The following is a 17,780-nucleotide window of genomic DNA, read 5'->3' as shown; positions in this document are numbered from 1 at the left end:
ATCTATATAAGCTGTAAATGGGCAGAAATAGTATTTTAAAAATACATGGTCCAGTGTGATTTTAAAACTCATAAGGAAAATTCTGTATTTTAAGAAAGGAGTTTGGTAATTCATATTTATCCCTTTTAGTGTATATAAGGGAAGAATGGGGAAAAGGAGGCAGGGAGAATATTTTGGAGCAAAGGGAGCTTTCTTTCTAGCTAGTGTTTATCTGAAATGCCTTATCCCACTACCAAATGAGCAAGACTATCTCTATGGGGTTAAAGGTTAAGGTAAATCACACTGTAGGGTTTCTCTATTCCCTAACAAGTTTTTGTTTGGTGAAAGTGTCCTATGTATCAGATTTCCTTTATGAACTGAGAACTCTGCCTTACCTATGTCAGCAAGTTGTTATAATGTGAAACAGAACACTGAGGTCAGACCATTTATTTTCTCCGTTTCTCTCTTAACATTATGTACAGTTAGTACATGACACAGTAAGTGATTAGAAACTTAGAGAGTTAGATTCATATTACAATAGACCAATTCTAGTACAGTGGAGCAATTCTGAAAGAGCTGAGAAGAATTACTTCTGTTTTTTAACTGTTTAAGCTAAGAAATAAGTAAACTATTAGTCTTTCATCTAGTTCATGATAAATAATCCTAATGGAAATAATTAGCAAAGAATAAATTATTATTTTCTCACAAATTAGCTAAGAAATTAACTATGGTCTGCTATCCCACTCCTACTTAATATTACTGGCAGAAATAACCAGCCCCAAATAAAATTATTGGTGAAACTGAATCCTATAAAATTTATATTTGAAAAATACACCCTGAGAAAGTTGGATTTGGAAAAATAACTGCCACAAAAGAAAATGTACAGTGGCAGAACTCTAATCATAAAATTTGATGTGAACAAAAATTTGATCAATATAGCAAATCTTTCTTGCCAAATTTACATAGGAAAAATACACTTGTTTTCCCTAACCGCCAAGAAAACCATTTTAGTGAGACAAAAATGAAAATGATTAGAACGTGTTTATCTGTGCTGAGAGAAAACCAATCAAGGAAATTAAATTGGCCTAATGATGTTTGCTCCAGGAAACACTTTCTTAGCAACAATTCATCAGTATTAGTAAAATTCTGATTAAAATATGACTGATGGCAAACACAGAACATCACAAGCTTGGAATGTCAATGTCAAACTATTCACAAGGTCAAAACAGCAGGCTCAAAATGGACCCATTCTTCAAATGTAATAGCTGTAAAAAGCAGTATAATACATTTGTTGACCTAATCATCATACTCTCCCCTGGATGTACTAAGCAGCCACCTGGCAAGGTGCTTTGAGCCTCTCGGAGAAAATAAGAGTTTAAATGAGATCACTAATGAGAACTGAGTATTGTTTGCTTTTGAAAGTTGTGGAGGACACCCTTCATCTTAGCCATGCACTTATCGGAAAGAAGAGTTTATGCTTTCTCCCCAAGTTATAATTTGCTGGTCTCCTCCAACTACAAGGTTTGCCATGCCTTCTCATTTTTTCAGATTAACCACACATATTCCAAAAGATACGGAGGGGAGAATAAGGACTAAGCCAACACAGAAAAGAGGCTAAATGAGACACTACTGAGAGGGACAGCTTGCTCTAACCTTTTCAGATGGTTCACGATCACTGGGCACAATGCTGGACTGAGATTTCCTGGTCTCATGTTTGGAGTGGTGGGATGGTAGTGGCAGCGGCATTTCTTACAGATTCAGCAGCGTCTATCCAAGGCAGGGCTGCAATCAGAAAAAGACTCTTTAAAACATTCACCAGAAACATCACCGATTCTCTGGAGATCCTTGAGAAAACCCAGTCTCTCTATAACATCCCTAGGAGAAAACAGACTTCAATGTTAGCAGATCTGGGATCAAATCTTGGTTGTACCACACTTAACCATGGGCAAGTGACTTAACCTCCCTGGGCTTCAATTATCTCATCTGCAAGATGGAGGTAAGTATATACATCTTTGCAGGGCACTGTTCAAATTAAATGAGATACTCTGTGTAAAAAGCCAAGCACAGTGCCTGCCACCCCCTGTGGGTACTGGGACTATGGCCTAGCCCCTAGCTTAGGCCTAGGAACACTAGAGGAAAATTAACAGTTGAAAATAATCAAGAGCATGACAAATCATATAGTATGGAGGCTCACTGGTAGGGTTAATGTTCTTTAAAAGGCATGGGGTCCTGGCCCCAGCAATGATGATGCTACAGAGAAGGCAAAAGAATGCACTGCACACACACACATGCAGAATAGGCCAGAGGGTATTCTAGGCTGCATTCAATCAAGAAACTGCAGTCCAGTTCCAGACATCTGGTTAAAAAAAAAATCAAAAGATAATACTGGTGGGAAAAAAAAAGATAATAGCAGAAGGAACTTACTTGGTGAAAATCATGTGACATATAAAATTTAACAGTCATTACAGAACTTAGGAGTCCTACCTTCACCCCACCTCAGTGTGGGACCCCATTCTATACTCCTTAAGGGTCTTTTAGCTTGTGAGTTCTCAAACTAAACTAAGAACTCACTATCATAACTTATGATATACTTAAGTGTCTTATGTTATGATACACTTAAGTGGCTTACAAGCACATTCAGTTCAGTTCAGTTGCTCAGTCGTGTCCAACTCTTTGTGACCCCATGAATCACAGCACGCCAGGCCTCCCTGTCCATTACCAACTCCAGGAGCTCACTCAGACTCACATCCATCGAGTCAGTGATGCATATTAGGAGGAATCAGTTCTTGAATATAAAAGAGACCCTTCCCACTCAGATACAACTGCTCTTCTGAACCCACCCATATTCAGTCTCCAAGTTCAACGACATTTGACAAAGAACAGGCTTCCATAGAGAGACCCTAAAGGCAATGCAACAAATTTATGTACAAGATACATCAGGCAATGGAGACAAACACAAATAAATCATGGATCTTATTCTAGAAGTATTCACAGGCACAGCTCTAACAGCAACACATAAATGTGACAAATGATTTAATAACCGTAGACACAAAGTACTTTAGAAACATAACGTAAAGTCAGTAATCTTGTGGGAGACAAGGGGTGGAGAAAGGCTTCACCTTCCTCCTATATTTGATCTGGACTTAATATGATAAAAAGGTTCTCAAGTAGACAGGTGAGCTTTCCAGGCAAAGAAAGCCAGAGCCCAGGCAGAGGCTTGAACGTGTAGAACACAGCAGGTTTGGAAACATCCAGGTTGCCCGGAGTGTGAAGTATAATGTGTAGGGAGGAGTCAGAAAGAGGCTGAGAGCTAGGCTGGGACCATTCTGTGAAGACTGCAGAGAAGATTGCAGTTTGAGAGAAAGGTTGAAGAAAAGAGAAAGGCTAACTTGGGTTTTTCTTTGGATGGACAATATTAAACATTTTGTTGGCGAGGAAAAGTCAGTACAAATAAGTGCCTTCACATTTATTATGTCAGTTAATCCTCCCCAAGCTGTGAGAGTAAGCAGGGCAAGTACAATTCTTTCCACTTCATAGTCTCAGATGAGTTAAAAATTATTTACTACACAGAACAAACTATTAAGCAGCATAGATCACCCAGCTCTTTCCAGGGCTCTTCTCTAAAATACCATGAAGCCTCTCTGATTGTATGTGAAAAGATTCCAGAACAGCCCACAGAACAAAGTTAAAGACCACAGAGTGGTAGTATGAGGAGTACTGAGGAGTTAGAACGACCACAGACTTCTTTTTAAAGAAGCAATTGGGCTTCTAAATCAGCCAATTTAGCATCTTTGAGCCTGCTTCCTTATTTGCAAAAGAGCTATGTACCACCTCTTACTTGCAGAGGTATCGTATGGCTCAAATGTAAATTTGCACGTGCAAAGCTTAACCTGGTACGTCCTCAGAATAAATGGTGCATCTTACTCTCCTTCTCTTCCTCCAAATCCAAACCCATTTTCCATCTCATCCCTCAAAACTCAGCCAAGCAGAAATAAAGCTAAATTGAGTGAACCCAGCCTTAACTGGACTGTATGAAAACCACTCACTCCATTATTATTGTTCACACCTCATACAATTCTTTATGGATGACCAAAGACTTGGGTTCTAAAATCTTTATCTTTCAACTGGAAAGAAAAACATCAAACTGGAGTCAACAGGCCAGAAAACTTTTGGCTGATGACATCACAGCATGACTAAACCTCAGAGAAAATCAGTTTTCAGATGATGGTCATTTATCACTTTCATTATCCTGAACAATAATCTGGCTCAAGTAACTAATTTCCCTGCCACTAGGAGAGGGGAGGGGATTACACCACCAAAAGCATGTTTTCATAAAAGGACACTCTGCAGAACACTCTCAACTTCTACTACCTACAGAACCCTTAGCCTTACTTAGACAAGAAAATTAGAACCCTCTCCACTTTCCAGACTTTCCTTCTCCACTACATACACCCTGATGAGTGTTAAAGGCTCTACCCCAGGGCTGGTGTTGAAACCCACACAGGGACAAGTAGGCTTGTTCAGAAGCCCAACTGCTCAGAGTCCAAAACTGTAGATCAGGACAGTCTCAGGAAACAGTAGCAACTTCTTTTTATATACAAAGGCAGATTACAGACAGCAAGACACTGGGGAGAGAAAGCAGGATGATGTCAATGAAAGCAGCACTGAGCTGGGGAGGATGCCTAAAGTGTAGTTCTGATCCTGTCCCTAGCTGGCTGAGTGACACTGGACAGGTCCCTTTACCATCTCCAGGCTTCCTTCCTTCACCTAAGAAAATGAGATAGTGAGACCAGAGTCTCCTGGACATTTAACCATCGTCAATGGGCCAGCAATATTGGCATCACCTGGGAGCTTGTTAGCAATTTAAAATCTCACTCCCCAAGCTGCTGCTGCTGCTGCTAAGTCGCTTCAGTCGTGTCCGACTCTGTGCAACCCCATAGACGGAAGCCCACCAGGCTCCCCCGTCCCTGGGATTCTCCAGGCAAGAACATTGGAGTGGGTTGCCATTTCCTTCTCCAATGCAGGAAAGTGAAAAGTGAAAATGAAATCGCTCAGTAGTGTCCGACTCTTCCTGACTCCATGGACTGCAGCCTACCAGGCTCCTCCGTCCATGGGATTTTCCAGGCAAGAGTACTGGAGTGGGTTGCCATTGCCTGCTCCCACTCCCCAAACTAGGCTTTACCAAATCTGAACGTGGAAGTTAACTTCCCCTGGTGATTTTTATGCACTTTAAGAAGTATTGTTCTTGGATCCCTTCAACCTCTGACATTCTAGGATCCCAGGAGGTCCACAGCAGAGAGCCATGACAAAGCCAGAGCTGGACGGGACTGAAAGTGAAAATCTTAAGTCTCACTAACTCTCTTCTATCACTAGCTAGTGGAGACAACGGTGCTTCCCAGGTGGCGCAGTGGTGAGGCACTCGCCTGCCAATGCAGGAGACACAAGAGACTTGGGTTCGATCCCTAGGTCGGGAAGATCCCCGAGAGGAGGAAACGGCAACCCACTCCAGTATTCTTGCATGGAAAATTACACGGATAGAGGAGCCTGGGGGGCTATAGTCCATGGAGTCGCAAAGAGTCGGACACGACTGAGCACACAACTGACGGACTGACTGGAGACAAGGGAGAAAAGGCACGTTTCCATCCCCCTTCATATCCTTCCACCTGTAGTTCAAGATATCTCTCACGTTGCATTCTCTAACTTAAGTACGTTTTGTAGGTTAAATTGGTCCTGTACACCTTCACTTGTGAAAAGACTACGGAAATGTACTCAGATTCAGGAATGTTGCAGCGGTAGCTCCATTTAAAAGCCGGGAACCAGTTTGGGGTTTGTTTGTTTGTTTTGCCATCTCACCCTCTAATACACACTCCCTGCCCAACCTTGGACAGGACTCTCTCCGCAGACTGCTGACTGACAGGAGAAAGCAAAAATTTCGTGGCAGGACGCATTCCGGCAAAAGTTACAGGGACTGGAGTGAGCCTCAAGGACCCACCCGCGGGCGACAGAGCCGGACATTCGAGTCAGTAGGACAAGTTCAAAGGCGCCTACCTCATATCGAGATTGAGGGCAGAACAGGAAAGATCACGGACGCACTCCTAGGCCTTATGAGGCCAGGGAAATGACCGGAGCTCCGCGTTGCAGCAACCGGCGTCCGTCTCAATTTAGCCAAGCTAATTTTTAAAAGTACAGCCCAGGAAGAAGAGCAGTGGTGATTGGCCAGGAGGGGCCAATCAGCGTGCCGTTGAGTCGCGTCGCCTAGCAAGGAGGGGCGGGCTGGATATTTTCAAAGAGAACTCTGAGGCTAATAGACTCCCCAATGGGGCGTGGTTTCGAGTACCATTGGTTAGACCGGACTAGACTGACAAAGGGAGTATTGCTGCTGCGTCACTTCAGTCGTGTCCGACTCTGTGCGACCCCATAGATGGCTGCCCACCAGGCTTCCCCGTCCCTGGGATTCTCCAGGCAAGAACACTGGAGTGGGTTGCCATTTCCTTCTCCATTGCATGAAAGTGAAAAGTGAAAGTGAAGCCGCTCAGTCGTGTCCGACTCCAGCGACCCCATGGTGGGTCCCTTTAAAGACGTGTTTTTATTTAAATAACCCTGCCAGAGGATTGAGAGAGCGGCTGCATTACGTGGTGAAGTCCTGAGCAATTAAAACATTATTAAGCTTTGGAGAATTGGCGATCCATTGGGTTAAGACTCGCTGCTTTCTCTGCCCTGGCCCAGGTTCAATCCCTGGTGGGGGTACCGAGATCCCGAAAACCACAGGGCGGTCAAATAATAACAACAACAACAATAATAAGCTTTTATAGAGTCAAACGTGAACTCTTGCTGGCTTCACAAATGGCCTTGTGATGGAAGCAGAGCAGAAATTATTGCCCCTATTTCATGGATAGCACCCATAGTGCAGATAACTAATAGTAGCTAAAACATTAATTGAGGGCTAACTCTTGGTGATTGCTATAACTTTTTAAATTGTTTTAAACATTGTCCCCAAAAGTAGGTGCTTTTATTATTGTCATTTTACAGACACAAGAAAACTGTAGCTTGCTAATTGCATGCGTGCTAAGTCACTTCAGTTGTGTCCGACTCTTTGTGACCCTATGGACTGTAGCCTGCCAGGCTCCTCTGTCTGTGGGATTCTCCAGGCAAGAATACTGGAGTGGGTTGCCATGCCCTCCTCCAGGGGATCTTTCTGACCCAGGGATCGAACTTGTGTCTCCTGCAGCTCCTGCATTGCAGCCAGATTCTTTACCTCTGAGGCACCAGTGAAGCCCCATGCTTGCTAACTGCCCAATATCAAAATGCTGCATTGTGGCAAAGCAGGTACTACCATTGATATTTTCGTTTATTTCATTAGTACATTAATTAATTCATTCAACATTTATTGAGCACCTGCTTTGGTCCAGGAGCTAGAAAAAAATATATGAGTAACTGATAAAAGACTTGAAGAGTTTATCACCCTGCTCTATGTCCTGAGGAGGGAAAGAGAAAAGTGGAGATACCAGGAATAAAATCTAAGAATTCCTGCATATACAGATGCTCTACTACTAAACTACATTTTTACCTTTATTATTAGTCCATTCTCCTTTTACTGATAGTATCTCATAGCTTTTACATTAAAGGGAATATAGTCGTATGATCCCAAGCCCTCGTCTCTTTTTAATCTCCCTAGGTTATCACATATAAATCCATGACTTTAAATATCACCTAAAAGCTGGCCCTGAACTCCAGACTCATAAATCCAACTGATTATTCCACATCTCCACTTAGCTGTCTAATAGATATCTCAAACTCAACATATTCACAACCTCACCAAATCTGATCCTTCCTCCAATGCCCCCCATTTCAGAAACTGGTACCATATCAAGTCTGTTAATCAAGTCAGAAACCTGGGTATCATCCTTGATTCTACTCTTTCCCACCACCTTAACCTCCCAAATCCAATCCTTCAGCAAGTCCTGTTGATTCTACCTCAAAATGTATGGCAAAACCAATACAATATTGTAATTAGCCCCCAATTAAAATAAATAAATAAATAAAATAATAAATGAGGAAGGGAATATTGAAAAAGAATTCAATACACCATTCTAAAAAATCCTGTTTTGATAGAAGTAAGTAAAACATAGGAGACATTTGAAAATAAACCAACTTTGTTGCAAAAAAAAATATATATATATATATATACATACATATATATTATATCCATCCACTTCTCTCCATCTCCACTACCACCATGATCTCTCAATGGGACCACTGTCAAAAGCCTCCAAGATGTTCTACCCCTTTCCAATCTGGCTCGTCTATAATGCAAATACAATACAGTGATGTGATCAACCTTTTTAAAAAACAAAAAACAAAAATTATGTCCCTCTCCTGCTTTTGTAGTACCCACAGAATTAAAATCCAAACTCCTTACCCTGGACTACAAGTCCCATCTATCTCACCAACCTCATTTCATACCACTCTCTTTCTCATTTACTCCATTCCAGCCATAATGATCTTCTTCCCAAACTTTGAATATACAGAAAATCACACTCCTCGGGATCTTCACACATGATATTCCCACTGTCAGAAATATTCTTCCCTCTCTTCTTTAAATCACTTTTTTTTTCTCATGCTTTAAAGTCTCAGCTTAACTATCCTCTCTTCAGAGAGGCCTTCCTTTACCATGTTATCTAGAGTAGGATTCTTCTCCCACTCGCTTATACTTTATCTCAACCCTTACATTTCTTTTAGAGTAATTATTGCAATTTTTAATTTTTGAACCTACCTCATCACTCAAGAATGCAAGCTCCACAACTGTAAGGACCACAGGCATTGTGCTCTATCTTCAGTGATTAGCATTAAGAAGAGTCCACATTTATCAACTGCTTACTGTATGTGTAACACTGTTTTGACACTCACAACAATACAATGAATTGTTACAGTTTCTGTTTTGCAGAAGGGCTTCCCTGGTAGCTCTGCTGGTAAAGAATCCACCTGCAATGCAGGAGACCTGGGTTCCATCCCTGGGTTGGGAAGATCCCCTGGAGGAGGGCACGGCAACCCCACTCTAGTATTCTTGCCTGGAGAATCCCCATGGACAGAGGAGCCTGGCAGGCTATAGCCCATGGGGTCACAATGAGTCGAACACAACTGAGTGACTAAGCACACAGCACATTTGCAGAAGAGGAGCTTGTAGTAACTTGCCCAAGATCACACAGCTAGTAAGCTATTAGATTGGGATTTAAACCCATGCAGTCTGATTCCAGAGACCAAAGACAAAGCACTACCCCATACCTGTCTCCTGGACAGATGAGTGGAAAATATTTGTTAACCAAGTAAATGGGTTATCTTCCTTTAAGGGTCATCGCTGTGGATAAGCATCCTACTGGGATGCACTATAAAGGAAATATAGTATTAACACAAATCACTACAGATCTTCTTTAGTCAAAAGAGGAAAAAGTACATCCACCAAAACAACAGCAACACAAAAATCACAAAACGAGAAATTTATTTTTCCTATTTCCTTCCAGTTTTTCACAAAAATTAAACAGTTATTGAGTAAAAATTATAATTTTTCCAAAAATTAAAAAAAAAAATTCTCTCAACTTTCAAAACTCCAGTTGACTTAACCTTTCCTTTGGGCAGCACTCAGAGAGACTACTAAGAAAAGAGGAGACAGCTCTTTGACACTGCCATTTTCCAATATTTCCCTCCAACCTAGGCATACAAAATTGTCATGAACTCTCCTTTCCCCTACCCACTACATTCCTGTATGAAAACCTGGTAGGAAACATCTGCTCTTATCTACCTCACTTTAACATGAAAATATATTTCACATGGATCCAACATTTAATTGTGAAAATGCAACCATGGAAATATTAGATAAAATATAAAAAATATTTTTATAATCTTGAATAAAGAGTATTACTCAGCCATTAAAAAGAATACATTTGAATCAGTTCTAATGAGGTGGATGAAACTGGAGCCTATGATACAGAGTGAAGTAAGCCAGAAGGAAAAACACCAATACAGTATACTAACACATATATATGGAATTTAGAAAGATGCTAACAATAACCCGGTGTACAAGACAGCAAAAGAGACACTGATGTATAGAACAGTCTTATGGACTCTGTGGGAGAGGGAAAGGGTGGGAAGATTTGGGAGAATGGCATTGAAACATGTAAAATATCATGTAAGAAACGAGTTCCCAGTCCAGGTTCGATGCACAATACTGGATGCTTGGGGCTAGTGCACTGGGACGACCCAGAGGGATGGTATGGGGAGGGAGGAGGGAGGAGGGAGGAGGGTTCAGGATGGGGAACGCGGGCATACCTGTGGCGGATTCATTTTGATGTTTGGCAAAACTAATACAATTATGTAAAGTTTAAAAATAAAATAAAATTAAAAAAAAAAGAAAACCTTTCTAAACAGGACAAAAATTTAGAGATTTTTGAGCAAAAGTCTCAATAATATTAAGTAGTATTTGGCAAAACAAGTAAACAAAAACAAGGTTTAAAAAATCTAACAACAAACTGGCTAAAAACATTGTCAACACAAGTGACAAAGGAATAATTTCCAAAATGTACAAAGAGAACTTCATGATCAACAAGAAAAAGATGAACTATCCACCAAAAAAAAAAAAAAAACTGACAAGGAAATGAACAATTAGAGAATATAAATGGTCAATAAACATAAAAATATGCTGTTTCACTAAAACTACATGTAGATTAAAACAGCAATGCATTGTTTTGTTTAGAATATTGGCAAAATTTTGATAGATTAGTAATAACTTCTGTTACTAAAGGGGTGAGTAAACAGGCACTTACATTTTCAGCAGAAATAAAAACTGCTACCAACTTTAGGAGTGTTATTTGAAAACATATAGTGACTTTTAAAAATTTGAACCATTTTACCCAGAGATTCTACTTCTTTTTTTTTTTTTCTCAGTAAATGTAGATTTTTATTAAAACTCTTGTCATTCTTTACAATTTAGATATTTGTGGGCTTTTCTATATTTGCTTTACATCTTTTCAGAGTCTAAAATTAAATACTTTCCTTTTCCAATTGTTGCTTGCCACTTCTGAGTTCTTTTAAAAATCAAATTTATCATGGTATGATATATAGACAAAAAACTGCATCAATTTTAATTGTATATTTTGATGGGAGATTCTACTTCTGGTAATCTTTTCTACAAAAATATTTATTCCAAGAAATAAGGCTGAACGTTTTCCAAAATTGAGAGAGACATAAACCTACATTCAAAAAGGTAAGTAAACCCCGAAGAGGATAAACCCAAAGAAATTCAAACAAAAACAAACTTCTGAAAACTAAAGACAAAAAAAAAAAAACAAACCTTGAAAGCAGCAAGAGAGAAATGATACCTTTCTAATAGAGCAAAATTTTGTCGAGTGACAATAGAAACCATACAGGCCAGAAGAAGGTGGCAGTGTTTTTTCCAATACTAAGAGGAAAGAGCTGTCAGTTGGCAACTGAGAATTCTATATCCAAGGGAAATATCCGTCAAAAGTGAAGGGGAAATGAAGTCATTCTCAGATGCTCCTCTTAAAAGAATAGAAAGTTTACAAGGTAAAAAAAATAGTCATGGAAGAAATTTTGTATTAACAACACAAGGGAGAAAGAACTGTGGAAAGAGTAAAAATACAGGTAGATACAACTGACCCTCCTTCTGATACTGCTTTCTCAATTATGTCTGAGAGTTATAGCAAAATGTATAACACTATCTGATGCAGTTCTCAATATATGTAGAGGAAATGTTTAAAACAATAATATCGATGTAGGAGGATAAAGGAAGGAAAAGTTTTACACTCCCTCAAACTGATAAAATGTCAACTACAGTAGACTGTGATATGTTGTGTATATATAATGGAATAATTAGAACATGCACTGAAAAAAAAAGCTATATACAACACAACATCCAAAAAACTCAGATTTTAAAATGGACAGAAGTCCTGAATAGACATTTTTCCAAAGGGGAAATGCAGATGGACAATGGGTACATGAAAAGATGCTCAACACTGCTAATCATCAGGTAAATGTAAATCAAAACCCCAATGAGATAGCACCTCACATCTGTCAAAATGGCCATCATCAAAAAGACAATACATAACAAAGTGTTTGTGAGGATGTTGAGAAAAGGAAACCTTAGTACACTGTTGGTGGGAATGTAAACTGGTACAGCCACTCTGGAAAACAGTATGGAAGGTTCTCAAAAAACCTGAAAACAGAACTACCATATGACCCAGCAATTCCACTTCTGGGTATATATCTGAAAAACAAAACTAACACAAAAAGATAAGATACATGTACCTTAATGTTGATAGGAGCATTATTTACAAATTGCCAAGGTATGGAAGCAACCTAAGTGTCTATCAACAGGTAAATGGATAAAGATGATGTGAGATACACACACACATACACACACACAAAATGGAATACTATTCAGCCATAAAAAGAATGAAATTTTGCTATTTGCAGCAACATGATTGGACCTGGAGGGTATTATGTTAAGTAAAATAAGTCAGACAGAGAAGGACAAATACTGTATATGATTCACTTATATGTGAAATCTAAAAAAAAAAAAAAAACAGTAAATATAACAAAAATTAAGCAGGCTCAGAGATATAGAAAACAAACTAGTGGTTACCAATGGGGATAGAGAAGGGAGAGGGGCAATATAGGGGTAGGGAATTGAGTCACAAAACTATCATATATGAAATAAGCTATAAGGATCTCTTCAAGAAAAACGGAGATATCAAAGGAACATTTCATACGAGGATGGGCAAGATAAAGGACAAAAAACAGTAAGGACCTAACAGAGGCAGAAGAGATTAAGAGGAGGTGGCAAGAATGCACAGAAGAACTGCACAAAAAAAGATCTTAATGAGCTGGATAACCACAATAATGTGGTCACTCACCTACAACCAGATATCCTAGAGTGTGAAGTCAAGTGCCTTTAGAAAGTACCAATAAAGCTACTGGAGGTGATAGAATCCCAGCTAAGCTATTTCAAATTGTAAAAGATGATGCTGTTAAAGTGCTGCACTCAATATGTCAGCAAATTTGAAAACCCCAACAGTGGCCACAGGGCTGGAAAAGGTCAGTTTTCATTCCAATCCCAAACAAGGGCAGTGCTAAAGAATGTTCAAACTACTGGACAATTGTGCTCACTTCCCATGCTAGTAAGGTTATGCTCAAAATTCTTCAAGCTAGGCTTCAGCAGTACAAGAACTGAGAACTTCCAAGTGTACAAGCTGGATTTATAAAAAGTAGAGGAATCAGAGATCAAATTGCGAACATTTGTTGGATTATAGAGAAAGCAAGGGAACTCCAGAAAAACATCTACTTCTGCTTCATTAAAGCCTTTGATTGGGTGGATCACAACAAATGTAGAAAATTCTTAAAGAGATGGGAATACCAGATCATCTTACCTGTCTCCTGAGAAACTTGTATGTGGGTCAAGAAGCAACAGTTAGAACCAGATATGGAACAACAGACTGGTTCAAAATTGGGAAAGGAGTAGGACAAGGCTGTATATTGTCACTCTGTTTATTTAACTTATAGGAAGAGTACATCATGTGAAATGCCAGGCTGGATGAGTTACAAACTGGAATCAAGATTGCCAGGAGAAATAACAACCTCAGGCAGATGATACCACTCTAATGACAGAAAGTGAAGAGAAACTAAACAGCCTCTTGATGAGGGCAAAAAAGGAGAGTGAAAAAGCTGGCTTAAAACTCAACATTAAAAAAAACTAAGATCATGGCATCCAGTCCCATCACTTCATGGCAAATAGAAGGGGGAAAAGTGGAAGCAGTGACAGATTTTCTCTTCTTGAACTCCAAAAACACTGTGGATGGTGACTGCAGCCATGAAATGAGAAGACACTTGCTCCTTGGAAGGAAAGCTATGACAAACCTAGACAGTGTATTAAAAAGCAGAGACATTACTTTGCCAACAAAGGTCCATATAGTCAAAGCTATGGCATTTCCAGTAGTCATGTTTGTATGTGAGAATTGGACCATAACGAAGGCTGAGTGCCGAAAAATTGATGATTTCGAACTGTGGTGCTGGAGAAGACTCTTGAGAGTTCCTTGAATAGCCAGGAAATCAAACCAGTCAATCCTAAAGGAAATAAAGCCTGAATACTTATTGGAAGGACTGATGCTGAAGTAAGGTGAAGCTCCAACACTTTAGCCACCTGATGCAAAGAGCCCACTCATTGGAAAAGAGCCTGATGCTGGGAAAGATTGAAGGCAAAAGGAGAATAGGGCAGCAGAGGATGAGATGGCTGGATAGCATCACCAATTCAATGGACATGAACTTGGGCAAACTCTGGGAGATAGTGAGGGACAGGGAGGCCTGGTGTGCTGAAGTCCATGGGGTCAAAAAGAATCAGACACAACTTAGCAATTAAACAACACAACAAGCTATAAGGATATACTGTACAATAAAGGGAATATAGTCAATATTTTATAATAACTATAAATGGAGTATAACCTTTAAAATGGTGAATCACTATATTATACATCTGCATAATGTAATATTGTAGATCAACTATACTTCAATTTTTAAAAATCCATATAATCCACCATATTAACAAGCTAATAAATCCACACACACACAAAAAGAAAACTTAATAAGCTAACAAATGAGCTCAAGGTTGTAGGATACGAGATCAATATACAAAACTCAATTGTATTTCCATACACTTGCAAGGAACAATCTGAAAATGAATACAATGGTGTCAAAAAGAATAAAATAGTCCAAAATAAATTTATCCAGAGAAGTACAAGAAAACTTGTACTTGCACACTGAAAACCACAAAACATCTTTGAGAGAAATTAAAGACTTAAATAAATGTAAAGACATGCCGTGTTCAGTGGTTGGTATACTTAATATTGTTAAGATGGCAATTCCCCTCAAAATGATCAATGCAATCCCTATCAAAATCTGTGTAGAAAAGAGTTAATATAACAGGCCTGAGAATGTTATCATTTGAAAATCCTGTTGGTAAGTTTGGCCCTTGGCTAGGATCTGGGAACTTGGATTTGGGGAGGGTTCCCACCACCTTAATTGACAAGAATAGCTCACTATACTTGCACTGTTTGTGCAAACAACATGGTTTGTGATGAACACCATCTTTCCTCCTGGGACTCTGGAGTTTTGGTATGTTCTAGGCAGAGGGTGCCTGCATGACCAGCCCCCAACAAAAATCCTTGATTCCAAGTCTCTAATGAGCTTCCTTCCTTCATGAACAACATTTCACATGTGTTGTCACAACTCTTGACTGGAAAAAAGTTATGCTAAGTGAAGGAAGTCAGTTACAAAAGACCACATACTGTATGATTCCACATATTAAATGTTCAAAACAGGCAAATCCATAGATACAGAAATTAGAATGGTTGCTGTCTAAAGCTGAGGAGGTACAGGGTTGGGGGAACTGAGGTATGATAGCTAAAGGGTACAAGGTTTCTTTTTTGGTGATGAAAATGTTCTAAAATTTATTATGGTGATATTTGCACAACTCTGTGAGTATCCTAAAAATCAATGAATTGTACACTTACATGAAGTATGTGGTATCTAAATTACATTTCAATAAAGCTGTTATAACAGTGGCTAATAAAATATATTGGTTCTTTTAAAAAATATTTTATTGAAGAGTGGAAGGAAACACTCAGTGGAACTAGTTAGGAAGGTATTGAAATAAACCAGGCATTTTGGACCAACATGATCCAGTATTTTTGGCCGTGGCGAGGCACTTCTGTCTGGTTCTGGGCATAGCAATTCTTGGACAACCATTACCAGTGGTTGTCTTTCTTTCCTTATTGAAAAAGAATTATTATATAACATTATATTAGTTTCAGGTGTACACACTAACGTTCAATTATGTAAATATCCTTAAGCACTCACTAATATAGACCAGCCTAGTGCTATCTCTTACAGTGTAAATGAAAATGAGTAAAACAGAGTCATTCTCCGAAGCATTTCTGTATTTGGCAGAGTGTGATAAGCCCCAAAGCAAGCTGAATATAAAACTAAAACAGGCTTCAGAGGACACATGCTGAGTGATTACTGTAACACAATCACTACTGTCAAAATCACTCTGATAGCACCAAGAGTGATTACTGAATGGCTAAGTACGTGAGGCCCTGTTAGTTTCTCTACGGAGTTGGACTATCGCTGTCTCCTTGAACCTATACACATTTTTATGATGGGGCCATTAAGGAAACGTATAAATAAATATAACATATACAAACAGTTTTTAGGATGGGGAGTGAGTCTAGCAGGGAGGGACTCACCAATTTGGGAGACTCACCAATGCAGGAGACCTGGGTTCGATCCCGGGATTAGGAAGATCACCTGGAGAAGGAAATGGCTACCCACTCCAGTATTCTGGCCTGGAGAATTCCATGGACTACAGTCCATGGGGTAGCAAAGAGTCGGACAAGACTGAGCGATTTTCACTTTGAGGGCTTCCCTTATAGCTCAGTTGGTAAAGAATCTGCCTACAATGAGGGAAACCTGGGTTTGATCCCTGCGTTGGGAAGATCCGCTGGAGAAGGGATAGGCTATCCACTCCAGTATTCTTGGGCTTCCCTGTGGCTCAGCTGGTAAGAATCCGCCAGCAATGAGGGAGACTTGGATTCGATCCCTGGGTTGGGACGATCCCCTGGAGAAGGAAAAGGTTATCCACTCCAGTATTCTGACCTGGAGAATTCCAAGGACTGTATAGTCCATGGGGTCGCAAAGAGTCGCAAAGACATGACTGAGCGACTTTCACTTCACTTGGCAAAGCAGGCTTGTGTACAAACACGTTTTCCAAGCAGCTGAGACCCCCTAGTGGTCACATGAACTCATTACCCTCTGTGTCATCTTGATTTGAAAAAGGCAAAAGAAGGTCTAAGCCTGAGAGCCCCGCGGGGCCACACTACACGCGCAAAGCAGAATACTAGGGTAGTCTTCACCCTATTTTAATCATCCTTAAGTGTGCGTGTTGGGAGAGGAGGGAATCCCCTACAGGGTCTGTGAGGGAACCGGAGAGGCTTCGTGCTCCAAGATCCCCTTCCTCTCCTCCAAGATCTTTGTTTAAAACATTCACTCGCTGATAATGACACTATCTGGAGGGAAGGATAAAAACTCTGTCTCCAGTTAATACTATATTTTAAGTATTTTTGTCAGATGTCCGAGACAAGTTTGTGGGTTTGACAGAGAAAAAAAATCCGATTAACAGCCGAATTCCCTCAGCCACATCTCCAGCTCTGACACAGGATATAATTATATATTTATATGTTTATATATATGTGTGTGTGTGTGTATGTATATATATGGCAAAAGACTCTTAATACCTAGAAAAATATGTTTACCTTTAACATGTCACAGGGGGACTGGAATAAATGCTTTACATTGAATAGGAGCTCCCCATCAATCAGAAACGAAAACAGAAAACAAAACAAACAAAATCCAGAAAAGGGGCCGAGAGTGGGGGAATACTAACCGCTTCGGAATAATCGCCTCGGAACAACCGCCTCAGCAGAACCTCTTCAGAAAAAAAACCACCTCAGGAAAAGAGGTCCTCTGACAGACCGAACCATTCTCACCAGCAGGGGGAGCAGTATTTGATTCAGTCAAACCTGAAACCACCAGATGGGGCCAAAAGATCAGAATAGGTACCCTTCATCCTTTTTTTCAGGAAATTTCTCTTCTGCATCTTGGACCTGAGAAGAATCCAAAAAAAAAAAAAGGGGGGGGGTACGAATCTCTGTGCACACACAGACACCCACGTCCGGGAT

General features: G+C 39.9%; 1 protein-coding gene across 2 annotated transcripts in view; it reads right to left on the bottom strand.

Annotated features, from left to right (window-relative positions):
- CCNB3 (cyclin B3) overlaps positions 1-16,760 on the bottom strand; it is a 60,200-nt gene extending 43,440 nt beyond the window's left edge. Inside the window, exons 1-2 of one of the 2 annotated variants that reach the window (XM_061410116.1) lie at positions 16,307-16,760; positions 1,633-1,761 (exon numbers count right to left, since the gene is read on the bottom strand). In XM_061410116.1, the coding sequence (XP_061266100.1) occupies positions 1,633-1,725 (93 nt within the window). In that variant the 5' untranslated portion in view covers positions 1,726-1,761; positions 16,307-16,760. Of the gene's footprint in view, positions 1-1,632; positions 1,762-6,027; positions 6,203-16,306 lie in introns of those variants that run through there. The other variant, XM_061410117.1, reaches the window with a different exon arrangement.
- Positions 16,761-17,780: the final 1,020 nt, after the last annotated feature.

This window comes from Bos javanicus, chromosome X (genome assembly GCF_032452875.1).
Source record: "Bos javanicus breed banteng chromosome X, ARS-OSU_banteng_1.0, whole genome shotgun sequence".
NCBI classification, from domain to species: Eukaryota; Metazoa; Chordata; class Mammalia; order Artiodactyla; family Bovidae; genus Bos; species Bos javanicus.
Note: the sequence above shows the minus strand (reverse complement) of the source record. Positions and strands in the feature narration are given on the sequence as shown.